This window comes from Mustela nivalis (genome assembly GCF_964662115.1).
Source record: "Mustela nivalis genome assembly, chromosome: 15".
Lineage (NCBI taxonomy): Eukaryota > Metazoa > Chordata > Mammalia > Carnivora > Mustelidae > Mustela > Mustela nivalis.
The window spans coordinates 71,397,346-71,424,430 of NC_139034.1; the positions used below are offsets into that span (position 1 = coordinate 71,397,346).

General features: G+C 38.7%; 1 protein-coding gene across 9 annotated transcripts in view; it reads left to right on the forward strand.

Moving 5' to 3' along the window:
- The window catches only part of GPC5 (glypican 5), a 1,409,494-nt gene that overhangs the window by 257,560 nt on the left and 1,124,849 nt on the right, over positions 1-27,085 (forward strand). For all 9 annotated transcript variants that reach the window (XM_082700893.1, XM_082700897.1, XM_082700896.1 and 6 more), the window contains exon 3: positions 22,583-23,277. In XM_082700893.1, coding sequence (XP_082557019.1) covers positions 22,583-23,277 — 695 coding nt within the window. The remainder of the gene's footprint in view (positions 1-22,582; positions 23,278-27,085) is intronic.

Consider the following 27,085-nt stretch of genomic DNA (forward strand, 5'->3'; position numbering starts at 1 on the left):
GGTCCCTGCTCAGTGGGGAGCCTGCTTCTCCCCCTGCCTGCCGCTCCCTGCCCCCTCGTGCTCTCTCTCTCTCTTGCTCTATCTCAAATAAATAAATAAAATCTCAAACAACAACAACAACAAAATCTTGACTAGGTTTAATTGTTAGCATACCTTTTCCCTAAGGATATTCTTGGGTCGAACTCTTGGATGTTTCGGATAAGTAAGACTCAGTACTTGTTTTCTAAGTGCTCATGATTAGGGGTTGGAGGTGGGGGAGAAAGAGAGAGAGAGAGGAATAAGTAAGAAGAAGAATTCTACCATCAAGTACTAGGAATTATCAAGATAGCACAGAGGTGAAGGACATGACTCAAGAGGGCTTTTGGAAGAGGTAGTACTTGAAGGAATAGCAGAGAGAAGACATATGAGAAGGGAGGGCTGGGGTGGACCAAAAGGGAAAGCAACATAGAAAGGAAGTTGTGTTTGTCTACCAGAGACAGAGGGAAGGAATTAAGAAGGATTTAGATTTTTAGACACTCTAAGCAATGGAATGATTAGTTTCTCATAAGCAATAAAAAACAATAATGTACTAAACTGAAATAAGTCTAAGGCGGTGAAATCATTTTCTTATTTTCTTTGCAATCGTGTCCCAAACTGAAATAAGTCTGAGATTAAATTGTTTTATTTTCTTTCTTCTTTTATTTGGGTTGTGTTTATTGGGGAGAGGGGAGAACATGGCATATTAAAAGCTTTCTTTCTTTTTTTCTTTCTTTCTTTTCTTTTAAGATTATACTTATTTATTTGAGAGAAAGAGTGAGCAGGAGAGAGAACTCAAGCCAGGAGGGAGAGGCAGAGGGAGAGGCAGACTCCCTGCTGAGCAGAGAGCCTTATGGGGGGCATGGACGCCACCCCAGGACCGTGGGACCATGACCTGAGCTGAAGGCAGATGTTTAACTGACTGAGACACCCAGTCGCCCCTATCAAAAGCTTTCGAAAATCATTTCTTCCCTTGTGGTTCCTTTGTTTAGCAGGATATACTCAATCTGTCCTCATACTTCCCATTGGTAAGTTAGCAGTGGTGTTTGTGGGAAAGGAGATCCGAGGACAGAGCTGATGGGCTTAATGGGGCTTTTGTGGAGCACCTCCTGTGTGGGGCCCCATCGGACTTGCTGGGGATGCCATCATTTCTACTCCCATGAAGCTGGAAGCTGAGGTGGGGAGGGGGGAGACTGAGGAATGAGCGGTGGTTAATGGCGCAGTGGGAGAGGGACTCCTGCACAGGGTGTGGTCCTGCGTGTGCACAATTCCTAGTGGGGAACAGCTTCTGTGCCAAGTGATGGCGCTGCTCTCCTGCATCTCCCTTTTCACGTCCTGAAGAGACAGGTTTGACTCTTTCCTGTACCAGAGTTTATGACTTGATTTTTAACATTTTTCTTCCTTCCAACCATGAGATTGAGTATTAGGACTATTTTATGAAGAAATAAAAGCACTTCATATTAAGTAATCCAATCATAACATTTTATTCCACAGATTTTTATATGTAAATCTCTAAAGAATAACTTCATTAGTCTGTGATCACTTTATTATACAAGTGTAAATGTGATTTATGTACGTGAGACAGGGAAGAAAATCTAATAGCAGATGAGAGTTTTATTCTTTTTGTAGTTCTTCTTTTATTTACTGTAGAAAAACTAACGTGCTGTCTGATAGGTGCTGCTGAAGGTCCTTCAAAGACATTCACTGATGTCCTAATGTTGACTCTGTGAAGTAGGCACGTCTCTATTGCTATTTTATGGGGAGGGAAACAGGGACACATAAAATTTAAATACCAAAGTCTGGGTGGTAGAGAGAAAAGCCAGAGTTGGAAACAAGGCAGTGGCTATGCAGTGTTGACTGTAGATTCTATGCAATGAGGTATATTTGATATTACTACCAGTAGTACTACCAGTAGTAGTAGTAGTAGTACTATAGTAGTACTATAACAGTAGTAGTACTACCACTATTATAAAATCTGCCAGTAGGTATATTTGATATTACTCGTTCTTTGGTCTTCTGGGCTAACATTTTCTTTTACTATCCAAATAAAATGTATCAAACTCTTATATAATTTCCTATAATAAACACAGTACCCATGCCACTATTTTCAGGTTTTCCCTGAAACCGTGTTTTCGTGTTTCCCCTTCTGGCTCCAGGGGCTGGGTCCTCCTGGCATCTTGCCACTTGCCTGTGAAGATGCTGCCCCTTCTTCACCCCACGCCTCTGGAGCAGAGAAGTCGAGATTTCTTCACCAACTCCCCCGCACATCATTAACCCACCATCGCTGTCTATGAGGAGGCTTTACTGAAAGTGTGAGGAGGGTGTGGTAAATAGTGGCCCAGGGCAGAAGCTTCTGTGTCTCGATGTTTGAAAGTCATCCCTGTTCTTGGAAGCTTCTTACCAGTCCTTTTACAACCCTTTCAGTTTCCTGCCAGTTTGCCAGTGCTACTTCTCTTCTACAAACTCTTTCAAACTGGAGCAGGCAAGGGCCACACAAAAGTCCTAGCCCTTCTTCGTGTAGAAAATTTTCTCATCTTCATTCCTTTTTTTTTTCCCCCTATCTAGACTAGTCTGGGAAACCTTGCCCTTTGTAATGATGAAGACCATCAAGGCATTTTTACTAACCCAAGAGCTCTGAGCATCTGAGTGGTGGATCACAACAGCCCTTCACTATCCCCTTCCTCCTACCCCAGAACTGTTTTCATTTCACTAAAAAAATTCTAGGTAGAGTAGAGCAACTATTAGGCATAGAGGAGTATTGGTTTGCAAACTGCCTTCCTTTAACAGGGAAGACAAGGAGAGATTGAAGAAAGACGCAACCGTTCCAGATCCGTAGGTGGCAGGTATACGGGGCCAGGGAACTTACTTAAAGGCTTGTCTTGTGCAGCTGAAAGAGAGTTGATCTCCACACCCACCCACCAGAATCCTCAAGCTTTATAGAGTGGACGTAACTAGGTGGACGTAACTAGGTTTAGTCATGTATACCATCCAGATGGGCTCCCTCAAGACTGTGTTTTGGGGGCAGCTTCTAGCATGGGGAAGGCAAGTGGAATGTCCATTCCAAGGATACAGGAGAAGGTAGAGAGCTCGCAGTAGTAGCCTGGGTCCACACGGGTCAACAAGCAGGGAGACCATAAGAGACTAAAACACAAGGTGTTTCTTTAAAAAAGTTAAATGTGGGGCACCTGGGTGGCTTAGTGGTTTAAGCCTCTACCTTCAGCTCGGGTCATGATCTCAGGGTCCTGGGATCGAGCCCCACGTCGGGCTCTCTGCTCAGTGGGGAGCCTGCTTCCCTCTCTCTCTCTGCCTGCCTCTCTGCCTACTTGTGATCTCTATCAAGTAAATAAATAAAAATCTTAAAAAAAGTTAAATGTAATTAAATTTGCAGGAAATACAGTGATTTAACAAAGAAGCCATAATATATATCTTTGACAGATTGAATTCACAACTCTCCATGATTCTGACCTAAGATATTGACATTAAATGTGTATTATTGATAGGAACTAAGAGTTTAGAGTGTTTGGATGTACTGGAAAAAGGACTGCCATGGTCACTTTTCCTCTTTTGCTCAGTAAACAATGATTATGTACCTTTATGGTGCTTAGAAGGAGAACTCCATGGTGAATCAATTACGGTCCTTGACCTCACGAACTGTGGATTGAGTGGGTCATAGAAAAACATGGGCACATAACTAGAAAATAGTGCAGTATGAACACAGTGACCCGTAGAGCGGTATTAAATAGAAGAATATATAACCAGCAGCCTGACGGGGTCAGGGAAACTTGTACAGAAGATGCCATTTGCATTAAGGATGGATGTAAGTAAGCAGAAGAGAGTAGAAGAAAGGGGACGTGTGAAGTCTTGGGAGAACAAAACAGCATCATCTGTGTTCTGAGCATCAATTGTCTGTGTGTTGAGAACAGAAAGGGGGAAGTGGAGAAGAGGACGAGAGGGAAGATTGGCCAAGATGAGAGCAGAACAACAGATTGGGTTCCACATAAGAAAGTTCATCTTATATCTTCTTAGACTTTTAGAAACACCAGGGCCAGCTTTGAAGGATCCCAGCTGGACCTAGCAAATCTGAATGTCTTGATTAAATCAGAAACCTGAAGTAACTTTTACTCATATGAGGGTTTCGGAAACTCTGTTATAGGCAGTGGGAGCCTTTGGCTTTTTAAATTTTTCATAATGTGAGGTCATATCTGGCACTACAGACCACTATACTGCAGTGTATATTGTATACATACTCAGAAACATAATGAACAAAATGAGTTTTTATATAGCTTGAATGGTGTATGGTACCCTGGGTAGCAACTGAGCATAGTTTAAGTAGATGAAATTATATGAAGTGTCTACTAAAATACTATTGGTGGAACTTTACCAAGTATTATTATTTTTTTTTCTTTTATTCCCTCCCTCCTGTACAGTAAATCCTGTCTGAATAATTTACTCCTTCTAGAACATTAAAACAATCTTGGGATTTAAGGATAACTAAAGGGTTTCTGAACTATAATGAGGCTCTTGGAAACACTGTGCCACAAATTATATGTGGGGGAGAATGTGGCTTGATTTAGACTTCCAAGCTAGCTTTCATTTTCATCCAGAGAATGGTTTTGATAAGAAGCTGTTATTTGGACTAGAGTAGTAAGTGAGCCGGAGGGAGGGACTGAGGGACCACTGCTACGTGTAAGTCTGTGGTGTGAATTCAGTTTGTCTAAAGCCCTGCACTCTCTCTGGACAGGGGAACAGCTTGCATATGTGAAAATGGCAACTGAATGCGAATTGAAAATAGTAACGTAAAAGCAAGTATCGTGATGACCAGCGTAGACCACAACACAAAGTGGGGAAACCTATTGAGATAAAAATGCTGAGGACTGTATGGGAGTGCTTTTAGGAAAGATGTAAGAAACATCATGGATAATAGTTGCAAAATGAAACAAACATATGGGGATTCATAAGCGCGAGTGCAATATGGTGGAAATATGACTCAATCTTTCTATCAAGACTGGACATTTATTAGAATCCTCTTAACTGACGGCCTCTACTTTGTAATGATTTTCAAATGTACAGCTGCAGCTCCACATAGAAACTAAGATCAATTTCCTATACAACAATTAAAAATAGATTTAATGCCAGCTTTATGGTATTCAGTATATTAGCTATAAGGCCACTATATTTTGACTGAATTAAACATGACAGTGAGGCATGAGAAAGGTTCTAGAGCTTCTTTATCTAAAGGGCTTTTTAAATTTGTTTATTTTTAATAGAACAGAGCCTATAGTCCATGAACTGGGATTGGAGCATTTGGGAGATGAATTTTAGCACACTTACCATTTTCAAAATTTATTTATTTATTTATTTATTTATTAACAATTCTAATACATTGATACTGCAAATGCTTTAACCTTGCTCTGCAAAATTGTATTAATAAGTTTTTCCACTTTTATTTAACAACCATTCTGAATAAGGGCAGCAAATATTTAAACAGGGGGTGTGGGGATTTGGTAGATTTTCACAAGGAAAATCTATATTAGTTCTAAAGTCATAATTTTGAAATTATAACTTAAAGCAGAATTTTAAAATACATCTTTGCAGCACATTTGTTTAAAGTTTAGATTTATAGCAAATTTATAGAGGGCTACCAGCATCCTATAGCTGAAATCACATAATTGCTATATCCTATGCTTTCTGCTTTTGACTATGTTACTGTTGGAATATTTTCTGATAACATCTAGGAGAGTAGGAATGGATGTTGTAGTAAAACGGAGTCTTCTCGGTCTGATTGATTTTGTGCTTTATAATCCATTTCAGTTATCAGAAAGTATTTAAATTTTTCCTCCTGCTATTTGGAAAGAATGTAATGGTCTAAAAGATTGCCTACATTCTGAGGGAGTTTCTTTCTTGTCAAGGTGGAAACAGTATATTTACTAAACCGCCTTTACCTTTTTGGAGTGAATATTGAAATTTCTTTCTGTTTGCTGGCTTGTAACTATAGGAAGCACCCAAACATGACACGTGGCAATGTGATCTAGCAGATCTGTAGACCATGGCTAGGCTGTTCTAAAATTAAGGGATTCCAGAATGAAATTAAAACCATTTTTCCAGTGGTTAGATCTCACCACTATTTTACTTTAGTATGAATTTGCAAAATGATGATTCTTGTATTGCTCAATGAAATTCCTTAGCCATTACTATAAAGCTAACAGAAGAAACCAATGTATTTTTAACACCATACTTCTGGAAAATATCCCTTCCTTATGAAATGGGGGAAGACTTAAGATGCTAAGATAAGCATTTGTATTCACTATTTGGTGAAAAAATATCCACCAAAATTTTCTAGAAGAGGGTTTAGATTAAATGCATTTCTGAGACTAATAAACAGGATCAATGATCTGCAGTGATTTGACATAATGAAATAAATAAATATAATTAACTATGATGACAAGGTAAATTGGACCACTATAGCTATTTAGAGGATAGTAGCCATTTTAGCTGGAGACCATTTGCTTTTGTACATTTATGGATTGTACAGAACTAGCTTTAAAAGGTAAGATGTATAATTTATATAATTTGTATCATTATAATTTGTATAATTGTGCAGTTAAATGGACTGTAGGTCCAATTAACTCATTTAATTTAGAATGCCATGTGCTACTTGATAAAATGGCTTTTCTGGCACCTGGATATCCTTTTAGGCATGCCTTGGAGACTCTGTAGTATAAATAAAATTGTGTCAATTTGCTCAGGTCTGTGAGATTTGGACTTGGTCCTGGAGTGAACATTGTATCTAAATGCATAGGTAAAAGGCAGGGTGAAAGCATTTAGTATGTTCACAATTGGGCATAGAAAGAAAAGTCTACGGAAACTGTGGGAACTTTTTCAGTAATCCAGGTTGGTTAAGATAGTTTTTTGGGCAACATATGGTAATGGGGAAGTTTTTTTTTTTTTTTTTTTTTTTAAAGAAAGAAAGAATAGTTACTGATGACTAACTAGGCATAGGAAATGAGTCTTAGCACCTTGAGTCTGTATGCTTACAAGGCTGATTTTAATATATGAGAAGGAAGTCAGGAAGATGCTGAGAAAAGCAGAAGAGCATAGTAGACCAAAAGAGATCCAGCTTGATGTTAGGCACTGAAAAATAATTAGATCTGCAGGTAAGAAAATTTTGCTTCCTCAGCAGTTCTCATAGTGTAATCTGGGGTTCGTAGGATCCTTTCGGAATGCATGAGAGATCAAAACAATTTTCATAATACTATTAAGACATGATTTTTCTTTTTCTCTGCATTGGCATTTCCTTAGATAGTGCAAATGCAGTGGTGAGCCAAACCGTTAGAGTTTTAGCAAGTTAAGTTAGTGGCACCAACTTCTACTCACAGTCATTGTATTCTTCATATCTACCAACTTGCAAGGAAAAAAAAAGTCCAGTTTCATTTAAAAATGTCCTGATGAAGCAGTAAAAATTATTAATTTTGTTATACATCAGCACTGAATTTTATTTATATATATCTATATATATACATATCTATCTAGCTAGATATGTAGATATGTATATATATAGATAGATATATGTATACCTATATATATATACAGAGATATATACAGAGATATATATATGAGATATATATCTATACATATATAGATTATATATGTATATCTCACGTTCTGTGTGATGATGTAATGCATAAAGTGCATCTTCTGCATACTAAATTATAATGGCTCTCTTGATGAAAAGCACTTATGTGATTGTTTCAAATGTAGGCTCAACTATCCACTCTTTTCCTTGACCCCCCCTTTTATTTAGTGAAAAACATGATTGACAAATTATGGTGATTCAGATGTGGGTATTTGCGTAGACATTTTCTCAAAGTGGACTAAAAGGAACCTGCCACTTGAAGAAAAATAACTCACAGTGCTTGTTGCCAGTGATAACATTTGAGATTTCAAGAGAAAACTGGAGTTATAGAAAACATCCATAAACTTGAAAAGTTCCTGATTACATACAGGAATGACCAACTCTGTCAGCATTGAGAAAACATGCATAATGTGTGAGCCAACATTTCCAAATGTTAATGACTGAGTTATAAAATCGTGCATGGGTAACAGAACCATTCACAATAAAATGCAAACCAACATCGCAACTGACCAATAAAAAAAAATTACTTGTCAAGTTTTGGTGTAATAGCAAAGAAGAATATTGGCAATTATCTGAAAAGATGGTTAAATATACCTTCATTTGCCAACTGCATATCTTTGGGAGGGCGGATATTTTTCCTTTAATTTTTTTTGAAGATATATATTTTTATTTTTATTTTATTTTATTTTATTTTTTCAGTGTTCCAAGATTCATTGTTTATGTACCACATCCAGTACTCCATGCAATACGTGCCCTCCTTTATATATATATATATACATATATATATATATATGTATATATATATATATATATTTTAGATTTTATTTGAGAAAGAAGGAGAGTACGTGCGTGAGAGAACATGAGCAGGGGAGAGGGCAGAGGGAGAGGAGAAGCAGATTCCCTACTGAGTAGGGAGCCTGATGTGGGCCTCAATCTCAGGACCCTGGAATCACTACGTGAGCCAAAGGCAGACGCTTAGCCAACTGAGCTACACGGGCACTCCAGATTCTTTTCCACATACCTTGACTGAGACAACATATTGAAATGAATTAAATCCAGGAGGAGATAGACTCTAGCTTGCTTTGATTAAGACAGGCATTAATATAATTTGAAATAATATAAAATCATACTACTCTTCAAACTATTTGTTTTGGAAAATATAGTAGGTTTCACAAAATATGTAATTTATTCTAATGTAATAAGTTTGTGATAGTTATTTTTTAAGTGGACTGAATAAATATTTTTAAATAGTTACCAATTTTTATTGTAAAATAATACATATCTATAAATGTAACCCTCCAAAAAAAATTTACAGATTTCTCAGTAGTTTTTAAGAATGTAAAGGATTCTGAGACCAAAAACTTTGGGACTCACTGAGTAGCATATGTACATTTAGGGGTCATTTTCTTGGAATTTTCATTTGATATTATAGAAGTGGTGTTATATTTTAAATGAGATCATGTAGAACAAATATTGGGGCTTAGGGAAAAAAAGAAACAACAACAGTTGGCCTAGGTTTTGGAGGAATGAGTGAAAGAAAAAAAAAATGACCCTGTAGAGGATTTTAGGGAATCAGTGCCATCAGTTTAGGGGCTGACGTACCCAGGAGACTTGGAGTCCTGGAAAAAAGCAACTGCATTTGGTTAGGTCGAGGTGTGTAGAGACCTTGAGTCATTTCAGTGGCCTAGTGTAACCTTCAATCTGAACCATTCAGTTATCTCTCTCTGCCCACCTGAATTTTCCACCATTCCCTGGTGGAATTCATGGTCCATCACCAGCAAAAATCCCTGTATCCTCAGCTTTGATCTCTGAGAAGAACTTGACCTTCTTGTTCTAACTGAACCTTAGTACATCCTCCCTTACCATCTCTTCAAACACAGGCTGTTTCTTGGAGGGTTGGAGCTCAAGAGCAAGAGTGTTTATTTCCCTCTCCACATGAACTTGCTAATCCTACATAATATCCTTTTTTCCCCAGAGGTTAGGATGAATTTTCTGGTTAATAATTACAAATATTGGAAAATCCTCAGATGTTTGGATTCCAGCACCACACATTTCTCTTCATTTATTTTTGCTATGTTAATAATATTAATTTCCCCAAAAAAGGAATAATTATATTGGCTGATTTGGATTATATACCACATGTAATGGCACCAGGTACTAAATTAACAGTGAAATCTCTGCATTTAATCAGAAATATAAAGTGTTATTTTATTTTTGGTTTAAATATTTACCAAATGATCCCTTTAAGGCTTATTTAAATAGTCCTTCAGCCTTTTTATTATTTATTTATTTATTTATTTTTAAAGATTTTATTTATTTATTTGACAGACAGAGATCGCAAGGCAGGCAGAGAGAAAGGGGGGAAGCAGGCTCCCCGCTGAGCAGAAAGCCCGATGTGGGACTCAATGCCCAGGATCCTGAGATCATGACCTGAGCCGAAGGCAGAGGCTCAAACCACTGAGGCACCCAGGCACCCCAACTTCAGCCTTTTTAAACACCCTCCATATCCTAATAGAACCTAGACTCTGGAACCAGATAGCTTGGATTTAGATGCAGGCTGTGCCCATTTCTATGTGAATATGGAAAGTCACTTACTTGAGCAAACTTTAGGAAATCACTTACATTTTCAGTCCTCTTAAGTTTGATTATCTTAAAATGGGAATGCTAATAACAATTAATTATTTGCAATATCACTGTTATGATTGCATTCAGACTGTAATTATGTTCGCCAGACTCACTACCTGCTACCATTCTATATGGTCATTTATCAGACTTCTAATATTTATTATAACCTTAATAATTTATGAATTATTTAATTGTTATTATAGTAAGATGGCCTACACCATGCGCTGGGGAACCACGTGAATTAATTTATCAAAAAAAATATACAAATCAGTCAATGTGATACAACACATCAATAAAAGAAAGAACAAGAACCATATGATACTCTCAATAGATGCTGAAAAAGCATTTGACAAAGTACAGCATCCCTTCCTGATCAAAACTCTTCAAAGTGTAGGGATAGAGGGCACATACCTCAATATCATCAAAGCCATCTATGAAAAACCCACCGCAAATATCATTCTCAATGGAGAAAAACTGAAAGCTTTTCCGCTAAGGTCAGGAACATGGCAGGGATGTCCATTATCACCACTGCTATTCAACATAGTACTAGAGGTCCTAGCCTCAGCAATCAGACAACAAAAGGAAATTAAAGGCGTCCAAATCGGCAAAAAAGAAGTCAAATTATCACTCTTCGCAGATGATATGATACTATATGTGGAAAACCCAAAAGACTCCACTCCAAAACTGCTAGAACTTATACAGGAATTCAGTAAAGTGTCAGGATATAAAATCAATGCACAGAAATCAGTTGCATTTCTCTACACCAACAGCAAGACAGAAGAAAGAGAAATTAAGGAGTCAATCCCATTTACAATTGCACCCAAAACCATAAGATACCTAGGAATAAACCTAACCAAAGAGGCACAGAATCTATACTCAGAAAACTATAAAGTACTCATGAAAGAAATTGAGGAAGACACAAAGAAATGGAAAAATGTTCCATGCTCCTGGATTGGAAGAATAAATATTGTGAAAATGTCTATGCTACCTAAAGCAATCTACACATTTAATGCAATTTCTATCAAAGTACCATCCATCTTTTTCAAAGAAATGGAACAAATAATGCTAAAATTTATATGGAACCAGAAAAGACCTCGAATAGCCAAAGGGATATTGAAAAAAAAAGCCAACGTTGGTGGCATCACAATTCTGGACTTCAAGCTCTATTACAAAGCTGTCATCATCAAGACAGCATGGTACTGGCACAAAAATAGACACATAGATCAATGGAACAGAATAGAGAGCCCAGAAATAGACCCTCAGCTCTACAGTCAACTAATCTTCGACAAAGCAGGAAAGAATGTCCAATGGAAAAAAAGACAGCCTCTTCAATAAATGGGGCTGGGAAAATTGGACAGCCACATGCAGAAAAATGAAATTGGACCATTTCCTTACACCATACACAAAAATAGACTCAAAATGGATGAAGGACCTCAATGTGAGAAAGGAATCCATCAAAATCCTTGAAGAGAACACAGGCAGCAACCTCTTCGACCTCAGCTGCAGCAACATTTTCCTAGGAAAAATGCCAAAGGCAAGGGAAGCAAGGGAAAAAATGAACTATTGGGATTTCATCAAGATCAAAAGCTTTTGCACAGCAAAGGAAACAGTTAACAAAATCAAAAGACAACTGACAGAATGGGAGAAGATATTTGCAAATGACATATCAGATAAAGGACTAGTGTCCAGAATCTATAAAGAACTTAGCAAACTCAACACCCAAAGAACAAATAATCCAATCAAGAAATGGGCAGAGGACATGAGCAGACATTTCTGTAATGAAGACATCCAGATGGCCAACAGACACATGAAAAAGTGCTCCATATCATTCGGCATCAGGGAAATACAAATCAAAACCACAATGAGATATCACCTCACACCAGTCAGAATGGCTAAAATCAACAAGTCAGGAAATGACAGATGCTGGCGAGGATGCGTAGAAAGGGGAACCCTCCTACACTGTTGGTGGGAATGCAAGCTGGTGCAGCCACTCTGGAAAACAGCATGGAGGTTCCTCAAAATGTTGAAAATAGAACTGCCCTATGACCCAGCAATTGCACTATTGGGTATTTACCCTAAAGATACAAACGTGGTGATCCAAAGGGGCACGTGCACCCGAATGTTTATAGCGGCAATGTCCACAATAGCCAAACTATGGAAAGAACCTAGATGTCCATCAACAGATGAATGGATCAAGAAGATGTGGTATATATACACAATGGAATACTATGCAGCCATCAAAAGAAATGAAATCTTGCCATTTGCGACAACACGGAACTAGAGCGTATCATGCTTAGTGAAATAAGTCAAGCAGAGAAAGACAACTATCATATGATCTCCCTGATATGAGGAAGTGGTGATGCAACATGGGGGCTTAAGTGGGTAGGAGAAGAATCAATGAAACAAGATGGGATTGGGAGGGAGACAAACCATAAGTGACTCTTAATCTCACAAAACAAACTGAGGGTTGCTGGGGGGAGGGGGTTTGGGAGAAGGGGGTGGGATTATGGACATTGGGGAGGGTATGTGCTTTGGTGAGTGCTGTGAAGTGTGTAAACCTGGTGATTCACAGACCTCTACCCCTGGGGATAAAAATATATGTTTATAAAAAATTAAAAATTAAAAAAAAATATATATATATATTTTTTAAAGAGGGAGTGAGGAGGAGCAGAGAGAGAATCTTAAGCAAGCTCCACACTAGTACGGAACCTGATGTGGGGCCGGATCTCACAACATTGAGATCATAATCTAAGTGGAAATCAAGAGTCAGATGCTTAATTGATTGAGCCACCCAGTGCCCCTACCAAAGGAATTTAATAAACCACCTAGTTTACAACAAGTACATGAGAGAAGCGAGACACTTTCAGTACTAGGATTCTTTAATGTATTTTGAGCACTTCTCACCTGTAGGCTCTAGGACAGTGTGTACAAGTACAAATGCATTTAATCATCCCAGCCACCAAATAAGGTAGAAAGTGTCATTCTGCCTGCTTTGTGATAAGAATAAAGGAGGTGTGGGGAATGTAGAAAATTTATAGTCACATAACTAACATTTACTGTGGATTTGAACGTACATCTATCAGAATGTAGGTGAGGCTTCTGATGAACCAAGAGTTGGGAGACATAAACATGAGCAGGACACGATTTCTGTCTCAGAGGACCTCTGATCCCTTAGGAAAGGGAGGAGGTTACAGTCATTCTTTTTTTTTTTTTTTTAAGATTTTATTTATTTATTTGACAGACAGAAATCACAAGTAGGCAGAGAGGCAGATAGAGAGGGGGAAGCAGGCTCCCTACTGAGCAGAAAGCCCGATGCAGGCCTTGATCCCAGGACCCTGAGATCATGACCTGAGGCGAAGGCAGAGGCTTTAAACCACTGAGCCACCCAGGCGCCCAGTTACAGTCATTCTTAAAACATCTTTCCAGAGCAGGACCTAAGCACAGGGGGAGAGATCACCAAGCATCATCGTGCACTTTTTTTCATTTGAATTTCACAGATACGCTGTCCTACTCTTAGAACTGACACTATGATACATATTTTATTAAAGAAACAATTAATATTTAGGGAAGTTAAATGGCTCATATGATTTGTTTGTGGAAGAGCCTAGACTAGCATCTTTGTCCCCTGAGCTTGCAAGTCAAGTGTAGACACTTGTTGTCGTCTATGATCAGTATTCTAGTAGGTAGAATGATGGCGTCTGGAGATAGCAGGGACCGAACTCTGCATCAATAAATCTGAAAAAAAGATCTTTGCAGATGTGATTAAGTTAAGGATCCTATGATGGCAAGATTATCTGACATTATTTGGCTAGACCCTAAAAGCTATCACATTATATCCTTAAAAGAGAGACTGAGACTTGAGATACATATAGAAAAGACAATCTGAATATGAGGCAGAGACTGAATTTACACAACCATAAGCCAAAAACATGCTAGCAGCCACACAAAGCTGGAGGAGGCAAGGAATAGTTTCTCTCCTAGAACTTCTGGAGAGAGCTCAGCCTGGCGTACAGTGAGTTTAGCTTGGTGGATCTGATTTTTACTTTTGGCATCCAGAGAGTAAATTTCTCTGGTTTTAAGCTGCTTATTTTGTGGTCATTTGCTGTAACAGTAATAGGCAATTACTACAGGCATCTTCCATGCTTGGGGGGAGTGTGTTCCTTGATCCCAGATTGTTGCTTCCTTCTCCTCAAGAAAATCCCCTTGCAGATTACACACGAGTATTGACCAGTACAGACCGTCCTTCATCAGACCTCTGGTTATCTTCCCTTATCAAAGCAAGACTTTATTACCCAGCTCTCCCTCTCTTTCTCTCTCTCTCTCTCTCTTCACTTCTCTTGCTGCCATCCTTGGCAACTTTAGCACCCACTGTGTAGCCAGTATCCTTGTATCCACACATGCCCTACATTACATTTTTTTGTTTATTCAGAGAATGTCCTCGAACAGTTCTTATGCCCCCTGTTCAGCCATCAGTATTTATTTGTTGATCCAACTGCTCCTATCAGCATATGAACATCCAATAAATTCTCCCTCCTCCTAAAACAAATAGCTTTGACCTCACATTTCCCTCCTGTGCCTGTCTTGGTTCTCTACTTCCATTATAGCAGGGATTTTCAAGAGAGTTCTCTATATATTGCCTCAATTCCCGTTCTCTTTTGTGCTCACATTCTGCTGAGGCAGCTCTGGTCAAGGTCAGTAAGAGCCTCCTCTTGTCTGTGCCCATGGTCAGTTGTTATTCCTCATTTCACTTGACCTCTTAATAGTGTTTGACATGATGAATGACTGCCTTCTACCTGAATCATTTTCTTTCATTGGTTTCTGGCACAGTCTACTCTCCTGATTTTCTTTTTATTTCACTGGCTTTTTATTCTCATTCTCCTTGCTGGCTACTCCTACTTTCCTGCATCTTGGCACTATTCCCTGTCTTCCCTCCTTAGGTTATTTCATCCACTACCAAGGTTTGACCCTCTGTGCCCATCAGTCTCAGGTCTGTGTCATCGGGCTCCACTTTTCCCCTGAGACACAAATTATTTTCTCTAACTCTGTACTGAAAAGCTTTATTTCAATTTCTAATTGGCATTTCAATCTTAACATGTCCAAAATAGAACTTTGACTTTCCAGCTCCCACCGCACACAAACATGGTGGTTCCGTAGACTTGCCCATCTCGGCAATTGGCACCACTGTGCATCCAGCTGCTGAGACCCAGGCTTCAGAGGTATCTTTCATTTACCCATTTTTCCTACATCTGCCTCCATGCAACAGCGAGTTTCTTTGGATACCACATAATACATGCAGTCAATGTGATGATTTTTGTAATTTACTTCTCTACCACCCCTGTCCAGCCCACCACGTCTGTCACCCTTGCTGTTATCACAGCTTATGAACTCAACTCCGTCTTCTCTCTCTTGCTCTTGTCCCAATGATCTGTTCTCCACACAGCAGCCACCATGATCCTTCAATATACAAACCAGATCACGTTTCTCCATGTGTGAAATTCTCCAGTAGGTCCTCATTCTGCGTATAAAATACAAACTCCTTACCATGGTCTCTGAGGCCGTTCTGATTTCTTTGATCTTTCTTGAAACCCTCCTTTCACCGTTCTTCAGTCACATTGAGTTTCTTCAGTTTTTTTAGTCAGCAAGCTTCTTCACAACTCAGAACCGTGCCTTCTATTTCCAGTGAACCTACCAACGACACCTCATCTGCTCATGGGTGGCTTTTTTCATTATTGAAATCTTTTCTCAAATTTGTTTCCTCAGTGGAGGCTTGTCTCCTCACATTATCTTAAATGGTCAATCCATAGAAAATCGTTTTGCCCAAACCAGTTTACCAAATTAATTTTTTAATGTGCCAAATAACCAAATATTATATATAGTTTGGATATAGTTGGCAAATTCAGAAAGTTTGCTTTTAGGAATAGATTCGACAGGGAATTTACTTTTGATGAGTTGATTATGGACAGATTGACCTAGAGCCCTCCAAAACAGTGATCTTGTCACTTTCTGCCTTTTAATAATTTTTCCCATAGTATTTACTTAATACGGTGATAAATTGTATTTCTATGCCTGCTTTTTTTTTTTTTAAAGATTTTATTTATTTATCAGAGAGAGAGAGGGGGAGAGAGCGAGCACAGGCAGACAGAATGGCAGGCAGAGGCAGAGGGAGAAGCAGGCTCCCTGCTGAGCAAGGAGCCCGATGTGGGACTCGATCCCAGGACCCTGGGATCATGACCTGAGCCAAAGGCAGAGGCTTTAACCCACGGAGCCACCCAGGCGCCCCTATTTCCCATCCTTTCGTCTCTCTGAATATTTTGTTTTGACGGGTCTTACCGTTTACTAACCCGTTCAGCTTCATTATTAAATCTTCTGTGAAACTCATCCATTATACTCTTCATTTGGTTATTTTACTTTTCATTCTTAACTTCCCTATCTGAAAGTAAATAAATAAATAAATAAAGTTATGGATTTTTTTTTTAGTTTTCTATAATGGTAGAAGATGATATAAATCAGTGAAGAAAAAACAGTTTTATTTGACAGTTCAGTATTTCTAGATTGTATTTATGAGTTTATTTATTTATTTTTAAAGATTTTACTTATTTATTAGAGGAAAGAGTGTGACCAAGTGGGGGAGGGGCAGAGAGAGCGTAAGAGAGAATCCCAGACACACTGTGCTGATCATGGAGCCAGATGCAGGGCTCAGTCCCACAGCCCTGAGATCATGACTTGAGCCCAAGTCAAGAGTCTGATGCTTAACTGACTGAGTGACCCAGGCACCCCTGTTTCTGGGTTTATTTTAAAAATTATTAGATTTAAAATCTTAATCTCACAGTAACTTTAAACAATGTACAGTGAGTTGTTCAGCATGGATTTTATCTGTTACATAAATGCTTACATGAATTTAAGTCCTTGCTGACGCCATAAATTGATTTTCAGAACATAAATGATTATAAAATGGTATTAATAATAAATGTGAAGCACCATGATAATCAAATCAGTGGGGAGGGAAATGAGGAAGGAGAAAGTTGAGAAAGTATTTTTCCATGCAGAGTGTGTCCAAGGAGACCAGATTAATTACCAGTATGTTAATTTTTGGTGATACAGATTAATATCCACTTACTATTTATTTGTATAGATGACTAATTTCTGAAGAATGATACTATAAATCATCCTTTATAACATTTAAAAATATGTCATTAAATTAATATTCTAGAAAAATTTTTTGCATATTTTATGAAAAAGTTCAGAAAATATGCAAATATCAAAGGGATGAGATCACTATAAAAACTTCCAGACTGGAGAAATTGGTAATTGCTTCTTTTACTTAAACATGCATAACTTTGGAGTTGCTATGATGGTCTTCTACTAATTAAAGGAATTATTAAATGTGACTATATTAAAATTATTGGAAGGCATTTTTGTTAAATGATAAAGGCAGAAGGAATTACAGTTCATTGTAATATGTATGCTATAAATACTGGTTGAGAAATTGCTCTTAAAATGGTCTGTCACTACCTATCTACTCATGTATTGATAATTCAGTACAGAGGAAAAGATAATTTCTGGCACAAACTAGCTCTAAAGTAGTCGGGTAGTAAGGAATTACCTGTGGTAGTAACAAAATCTGTGACTTGAGAATTGTGAGACACAAATATGTAGATTTCCTCTGAAAATTTCTCTTCAACCCAGATACCCACTGGAAAATCATCTGATTATCCACAGTGGATAGGATTTAATCTTTCTTCATCTTTTTCATTGCTATGTTTGAGACTATCTGGAGTCTTAAATTGTAAAAGACACTTTGAACTTTGTATCTTAAAATGTTCATATATCAAAAATAAAAATTTGAAAAGGATCATAAAATGTCTATTCATGTCATGCAGAGGAGGGTTATTATAACAGTTATTTCATGATCATTAGATTTTGAAATCATCTTTATGTTTAAAGCAATAAAAGCCCCATAAATATGGTTTCTCCCGTTGTAAAACGCTACCTGCATATAAGTCTTCACTGATTTTGCAATTTGTCAAATTTAATTTTAAATCACTATCATCTTGTTTTATCTCTACCGGTTGTATTTAAGCTAAATCCGTAGTTTACCTGTCATTTGTATGTACTCTAAAATGTCTCTAAAGGGAATGTGGGCTGAAAAAAGTTGATACGAGTTTCTAGTCATGGAAATTTTCTCATTAAATTTTCACAAGATGTTAATGTTGAAAATGGAAGTGGATGGAGATCACTTCATGCATTCTGCCTTCACTTTCTACTTAATGAGATGATATATAAATTAAGTCTTTCATAAAGCTGGGGGAAATTATGTTTTTATTCAATTAGTAATTAGAGTACAGTTTTCTTGCTTAACCTACCACTCTTAGGCATTAAAAGGAGAGTTGGAAGGTTCCGGCCTTGGTCTGAGAGCATTGGAAAGAAGAGCTTATTGAAATTCTCAGTGAAAAACAACAGACAGATTTTTTTTTTCCCTAGTCTGTTTCTTAAATTCTTTAGCAAGCCTAGCAAATGTTTATTTACTTTCAATAGGTGTTATAATTTTTGTCAACCAACAGAACACTATTATTTGAATAGCTTAGGTGAGATTTTTTTTAACTTATTAAAACTTTGTAATGAAAGGACAGTATGGTTTCTCTTTAATAATGAAGTAGATGTGATATGTTATTTAGCATCTACCCTACCTTGGATTTATGCATATTGATTTTGTATGTGGATTATTCTTTTGCACAACAGCAAAATCACTGGTTTATATGACAGTTCTTTTCATAAGTATAAATTCTTTTTTTTTTAATGCTTTTCTTTTTCTTTTTCTTTTTTTTTTTAAGATTTTATTTATTTATTTGACAGGCAGAGATTACAAGTAGGCAGAGAGACAGGCAGAGAGATAAGAGGAAGCAGGTTCCCTGCCGAGTAGAGAGCCTGATCCAGGGCTCGATCCCAGGACCCTAGGATCATGACCGGAGCTGAAGGCAGAGGCTTAACCCACTGAACCACCCAGGTGCCCCGCCATCTTTTCTTTTAAAAAATAAATAAATAAATAAATAAATAAATAAAATTACCCAGTGGATTGGCCTTTAGATCGTTCAGTTTCTGTTGTAAATGTTTATATATTAACATTTTATATTAGGATCAAAAATTCACAAAAGTATGTTTATCCCTCATCATTAAAGATTTAAATGTATATAGAACAGTTATTTGCTGTTCTCATCATCGGAGTTGAGAAATGTTTGGGATCACAAATACACACATTCAGAAATACTAACATATGTTTAGGTTAATCTAATTAACTGGAATGTGTCAATATCAGATTTAACACAGATTGAAAGACAAATCTTTATATTGCGATGAGTTGATAGCATACTGAGAAACTGCTGCAGAAGAGTCCATTTTAAAAAGACATTTTGTGGGGCACCTGGTGGCTCAGTGGGTTAAGCCTCTGCATTTGGCTCAGGTCATAATCCCAGGGTTCTAGGATCCAGCCCCGCATTGGGCTCTTTGCTTGGCAGGGAGTCTGCTTACCCCTTGATGTTTGAACATCACTTAGAGTTGGCAGAAATCAGAGGAACATCTGTAATTCCTGGGGTAGCATTCACCCTTCATTGCACTGAGAATCTTTGGTGGATATCAGTCACAATCACGTCTACAGCATGCACCTTAGAAAAAATGGTAGGAGGTATGTAAGTATGCCTGTGGTATTGGTATCTTTAAATCTATCCTCATTTGATCTTAAAAGAAATTGCACACATTGCTATTTAACCTTCATTGCAAATAATCTCATTTGCAACCTACCTCATAATTCTTGGCCACACACAGTTTGCGGAGAGACACGAGCCTCTATTAATGAGAACAATATAAGCTTAGCAGTTTTATTTTAGTTCAGACCACAGGTTTAATTCATTTTTCACACTCACTTTTGCGGGTCTCTGAAAGCAGAGTGCAGTGGTCAAGACGGCAATTGTGGGGTCAGACTGTCGGCTGCAATGCTTGTGGAGCTCCTCTATGAACGCAGGCAGAACCTGTCATAGGTTATCTGCAAGTGCAGTTTTTCAAAACCTGTCTAGGTTGAAGGAATCAGGGAGGCAGATGGTTATATGCAGACTCGGGAACCAAAACAGACCCGCTGGGTTGCAAACGCCGCTGCAGATACCTGGCAGTCTGAATTTTCCTCACCCTGCCTGGGCCATCAGGTAAGCCCACTTGGCAGAGCAGCTAATCTCACTTGACGCCTCCCTTTACTCACATTTTTACTGAGCGTATAGTAGATAGCTTACATTCACGTGGGCACTGGAGATGCAGACAGAACAGGTGTCCTGCTTCCTTAGTGCTCTGTGTTGCAACAGAGTCACAACCACCTTTAAAAGCCATCGTTTTGGGGATGCCTGGATGGCTCAGTGGGTTAAGCATCTGTCATTGGCTTAGATCGTGATCCCAGGGTCCTGGGATCAAGTCCCACATCAGGCTTCCTATTCTGGGATGAGCCTGCTTCCTCCTCTACCTCTCATGAATAAGTAAATAAAATATTTTTTAAAAACTAAAAAAAAAAAATAATAATAATCAAAGCTGTTGCCTTTGATAATAGGTTAGATGCCCTTCTTTGGCTCAGACTGCTGTCACAGAATACGGGATGCCCTATATAAATGACAGAACACTTATTTCTCATAGTTCTGGAGGCCAGGAAGTCCAAGATTCTTGTTCTGGCAGATTCATTGTCTGGCAAGAACCTCCTTCCTGGTTCCCGGATGGTCATGTCACTGTGTCCTCACATAGCAGAAGGGACAAAGGAGCTCTCCAGAGCCTCTTTTGTGGAGGTGCTAATCCTATTCGCGAGGGCTTCACCCTCATGACCAAGTTACCTCCCGAAGGCCTCACTCCCAAGTGCCGTCGTCATATTGGAGATTAGATTTCAGCAGATTAATTTTAGGGGAGAAACAATTGTTCTGTCTGGAGCAGGCACCTTAATATATCACACTAAAGCTAGAAACCCAACATTTCATGGTCTCAGCATAGAATCAGAATACACGATACTGTATTTCATCTGTCTGCGCTTTTCATAAAGGGGTTTGGTTTGGTTTGGTGTTTTTGCTATGTATCCGTTTGTAGTACACTACGGCATATTCTACGGCATATTCTTGACACAGTTCCACATTATTTGTAGCTCGCCTTGCACTTCTGCCTTTTATTATTTCGTTTTATTCTACTGTCGTTGCATCTCTTTTTATAATATATTCAGTGGTCTGATTAGTGAATTATTGTGTGGTCTTTTACAACCCAATTAAAAATAACGATGAGACCGGGGTTATGGGAGATAATTTTATTGAGTGTATTTTACAATTAATTATGTATTGATAACAGTCCAGCATCATTATTTATTATAATTAGGCTAATTATAAAATGTAATTACTAGAATATCCAAGGTATTCAACTGCTGCCTAAAGCTATCATTTTGAAATACAACTTTTGCTTGCTGATTACTACAGCCTTCCGTAATTTGTAGAAAAATTATGCTCTGTTATTTCTATGGAGAAATTGATTGGGAAGCATTCGTTCCTAAGTGAGAAAATAAAATGTCACATGGTAGTTTGGTAGTTTTGGGGTGATAAGGTAATAAGAACAACAGAACACAGTTCAGAAGACGCTCACAGAGTTACTGTCATTGACTACTACAACTCATGACTTTCCTAATACTTAACAGGGTTTGCCAGTCAAAGCATTGTTTAACCATGAACTATTTTACTTTCTTTTTAATTTGACCATGCTAGGGGGGTACGGAGGATTATCAGTCTTGCCTATGGGCATTGAGCTTCTCTGTGCAGTAACTGGTATATAATCTACTAGCTTTCATTCTGGGTGGGGGGGAAGAAAAAAAACAAGAAAAAGTGTAAAATACAGTAGGTGTTAATCAAACATCTAATGACAGTCTTTTATCAACAATGAACCCATGGCTGGAAATTATCTCCTCAGTGACACTTTTCCTTCCATCATTGGTGGATTACGGTTGACTGTGGAACAGAGTAAGTAGGCAACCACTATATCGTAACTTCTTTTTTATGTCTATACTTTCTAAAGATGTATGACTCTGGGAAATGCATCTTAAAATATTTATGTGGTATGTGTAATGCCTACTGTTGACCAGCCATTATCCTGGGAGGGCTAACGTAGGTTTAGTAGGTGGAACACTCCCATTTGGATCCTTAGTGCATTGGGTAGGATGCATTAAGCTCATTTACTGTCTGGAGCAGACAGATGCACAGTTTCAACATGCAGACTAAGCCTTTTCCTGTTTTACCTCTGCTTTTGTCACAGAAACTCTGGAAACTCTCATCAGGCAAGCAGAGAACTACACCAGCATTCTCTTCTGCAACACCTACAGGAACATGGCCCTAGAGGCTGCAGCTTCCATTCAGGAGCTGTTCACTGACGTGGGGCTCTATTTATTTGGTGCGGATGTTAATCCCGAAGAGTTCATAAACCGATTCTTTGACAGTCTTTTCCCTCTCGTCTACAATCACCTCATTAACCCTGGCGTGTCGGACAGTTCCCTGGAATATTCGGAATGCCTCCGGATGGCCCGCCGGGATGTTAGTCCCTTTGGTAATATTCCCCAAAGAGTAATGGGGCAGATGGGGAGATCGCTGCTGCCGAGCCGCACGTTTCTGCAGGCGCTGAATCTGGGCATTGAAGTCATCAATACCACAGACCATCTGCACGTCTCCAAAGAGTGCAGCAGGGCCCTGCTGAGGATGCAGTACTGTCCTCTCTGCCAGGGCCTGACTCTCAGCAAGCCTTGCATGGGGTACTGCCTCAACGTCGTGAGAGGCTGCTTGGCACACACGGCAGAGCTGAATCCGCACTGGCATGCCTACATCCGGTCACTGGAGGAGCTCTCAGATGCCATGCATGGAACATACGACATTGAACATGTGCTCCTGAACTTCCACGTGCTTGTTAATGATGCTGTGACGCAAGCTCACCTCGATGGACAGAAGTTATCGGAACAGGTAAGCAGCCACACCACATCTTCTGACCCGTGGCTTGGAAGTCAGGCATTAGCCCCATACATAAAGTTCCGTGCCTTATAAGCACACCGTTTATGAACTTGAAAATGATGACAGCTAAATAAGTTAGGGCCTCAGGAAAGAGTGGGAGAATGCATGGATTGCCATATTTGAGTCAAGGTATATTTTCTATATCTTACAGTAGAAGTTTGGTTAGCTGTGTTCCACTTTTTCCTTGAAGTAGAAGCCTTCTCCTAGGGTTAGTTCAGTGAGGGAGAGGACTCTGGTTTAAAATCAGGACCAGCAAGGATTCGAATCTGCCCTCTGCCAGGAATTCCCAGATGCTTTAGATTCTTTGAGCCCGTCTCCTCATTGATTAAAAAAAAAAAAAAAAGAATAACACGTGACTTTTGGAGTATTCTTTTTTGGGAAGATAGACAATATGTATGTGAACTACCTAGTATGGTGCCTGTTACTCAAAAAAATGGGTCGTTATTGTTAGCATTTCCAAGGTGTTCAGCATTCAAATAGAAAATGCTAACGATATATTCATTAAATGAAGACTTGACAGCTTAATGTTCGGAAGTGTTTCTTCAGAGACTCTTCAGAATCTGTCACAGTGATGGTATAATGATTTTTCAAAATGTGCCATATGCAACATGGTGTTTTATTCCAAGAAGACTTCAGAAAATGTTGGAAACAAAATCATGGAGTAAAAGGGAGCAGGAGTTTTCTGTTTCTCCCACCTTCTGTAGAATCATTTTCTTACATATTCACAGGCTCCTGAGTAACATTCTCATATCCCATATAATGAAATAGGACCTGTTGCTGGTGTTGACCCTCCATCATTTCTCCTGAAATGAAATTATAGTACTTGGTGCTGAGAGAAGACATCTCCCGCCCGCCAGTACTAATTTATTGAATTAATAAACATCCTAATCATTAGCCTTATAAGTCAGTTTTTTAAATTTCTGGTAGATTTTGAATCTGAAAATATTTATGTGCAATCATCTCCTCACCTTTTTTCCTAACTTTCAGGGTCTTTGCAGGGCCCATGTGAGCCTATAAGGTACCCTTAACCAGATTAGACATGGTGCCCTCTTTAGGTGCATGCTACACTTTTGTATGGCTTGGTGGGTAGAGAGTGAGCTGGATATCAACTCCTGCTTCCCAATTTATTCAGCTGGGTGTCCTTGGACAGTGAATGGGATTCCCAACCATATGCAGTGGTTGGAATCTCTCTGCAAGCTCGTTCCTTTCTGGAGATCAGATTAGCACCAGAACGTTTGGGAGGAATGTAATACACCAACTCAAAATGAGGTATAAAAGACATTGAAGGCTTCAAGTATTTATTAGTTACAAGAAATAAGATCCAAGAAGTAAATATGAATACTATGATATCGAGTATCTGCAGAAAGGAGAACAGGCCCAAGAGCTCTGAAATCAAGCCTAGATTTGATTATTAATTTGGGGCATGCTATGCAAACTTGTAGGGTTGGAGTTCTCTAATATCTCTAAGTACATAGGGTGTTTTTTTTTTTTTTTTTAATGAAAGTCAGCCACAGCACTCTTTTTTTTTTTTTAAGATGTTATTTATTTATTTGACAGAGATCACAGGTAGGCAGAGAGGCAGGCAGAGAGAGAGGAGGAAGCAGCTCCCCGCGGAGCAGAGAGCCCGATGTGGGGTTCGATCCCAGGACCCTGGGATCGTGACCTGAGCTGAAGGCAGAGGCTTTAACCCACTGAGCCACCCAGGCACCCCTAAGTACATAGGTTTTAATGCCTTTTATTATGTATTTTCAAGAACTGCAGGGCCTGTTTGTATCCTTAAAATCTATCACATAGAAAATTGTGTTTTTCCTATTTCAAACACTGAACTAATAGAGATTTATACTTAGATAAACATGTTTTTCAAATTCTGCGTTTGCTAGTCATTTGTCATGTGGCCTGGGAAAGCTACTAACACCCTTTGAATCTGTTTGGTCTTGTGTGGAGAAGGCAGACACGGTTCAGGTGGACTAATGTCAGTAAGGCTCTGACATGGGTAGACACGGGTCCTAGAAATGCTTTTTCCTTTCCCTATTCTAAGGCTGGCCCTGAGCCGACTTCAGGGAAGCAGGTTGCTTTAGTATCTTAAAGGATTAGAATCACCATTGTACTTGTGTTTTATACATAAGTTTTGTTTTTATTTATTTTTAAAATATTCTATTTACTTATTTTATTTTATTTATTTATTTATTTTTTTTAAGATTTTATTTATTTATTTGACAGAGAGAGATCACAAGTAGGCATAGAGGCAGGCAGAGAGAGAGAGAGAGGAGGAAGCAGGCTCCCTGCTGAGCAGAGAGCCCGATGCGGGACTCGATCCCAGGACCCTGAGATCATGACCTGAGCCGAAGGCAGCGGCTTAACCACTGAGCCACCCAGGCGCCCTCTATTTACTTATTTTAAAGAGAGAGTGTGGGTGAGCAGCGGGGAGAGGCCGAGCGAGGGAGGGAGAGCGAGAATCTCCAGCAGACTCCCGGCTGAGTGTGGAGCCCGACTTGGGGTTTGGTCTCACCACCCTGAGATCATGACCTGAGCCCGCCCAAACCAAAAGTTGGAGGCTTAACCCACTGAGCCACCCAGGCACCCCTATAAACAAGTTTTCAACAAGATTGCTGTCATAGGAAACTCTGTGGTGGGTTTATAAAGAACGTTCTTTTCTTTTAGGCAAATCATTTGATTTGCTAAATCAGTCGTCCTATGACTATCTTGAGAAATACCCATCATTACTAATACGTTGTAGATTCTTTTCTAAATGAAACAACTGAGATTCTCTTTAAAACTTATGGCAGCAGCAGAAGGAGATACTGACTTTAAATTCCTTGAAAATTGACTCATTAATATTTATTTCTGCCAACTTCAAAGTGATTTATAAGCTGTTTATCAAGCTTCGATAACCAGTTCACACATCAACGAATTTAACAAACTCAAAATAAATTACTGGAGAGCCAGAACATAATGACTTTCTCACATTCCCAAAGCAATCTCTGAGATCTAGGACTTCCAAGTCAAGTCCTCAGTAAATACATATTTTCACTTTAAGAAATCCATAGAGGTATCTGCTGTATCATGTTTCTGTTGGATGAATTTCAACTGGAAAGAAAAATGTTCTCAGTTTCCTGAGAAAATTGTAAGTATCTTCTATTTAATAAGCCATTAGAGAAACAGAATCTAATTTACAATAGAGTATTTTCATTTTATAATTATTCTGAGGCTTAAGGCAATGCTTAATTTAATAAAACACTAACAGAGAGTCAGCAAAGTGTAGATACTAAAAGCACAGGCTCCACTGTTGGACTGGATTTTACATCTGCTGTACACTTACTGGCTGTGAGTTTGAGCGTTTGATTACTGATCTCTCTCTGCTTTGGTGAAATACCTACCTAGAATAATACCTACACCATGGAGTTCTTGTTAGAATAAAATGAGCTTTCACACTTAGATGAGCGTCTTGTACATGGTGAATGTTTGCAGTCAAATGCTCTACCACTGAGCTATACCCCCTCTCATGGTGAATGTTTGAATCCTACTAATTATCATCTCATTGCATTATTTATGGATACTTTGTTGGTTTCTCTGATGTTGTAAATGCTCCCAAAGCAAACACGCCCTTCCTAATGTGGTGTAGAGTTAAAAAGTTCTTTAATCATTTAATGTAAGGAAATAATTGTCAAGATTCTCCTTGAATGAGAAAAAACCCTGGAATTTTTCGAAAACATTATGCAACTCCATAATGTGTTTTAATATTAATGGCTATTAATTAATA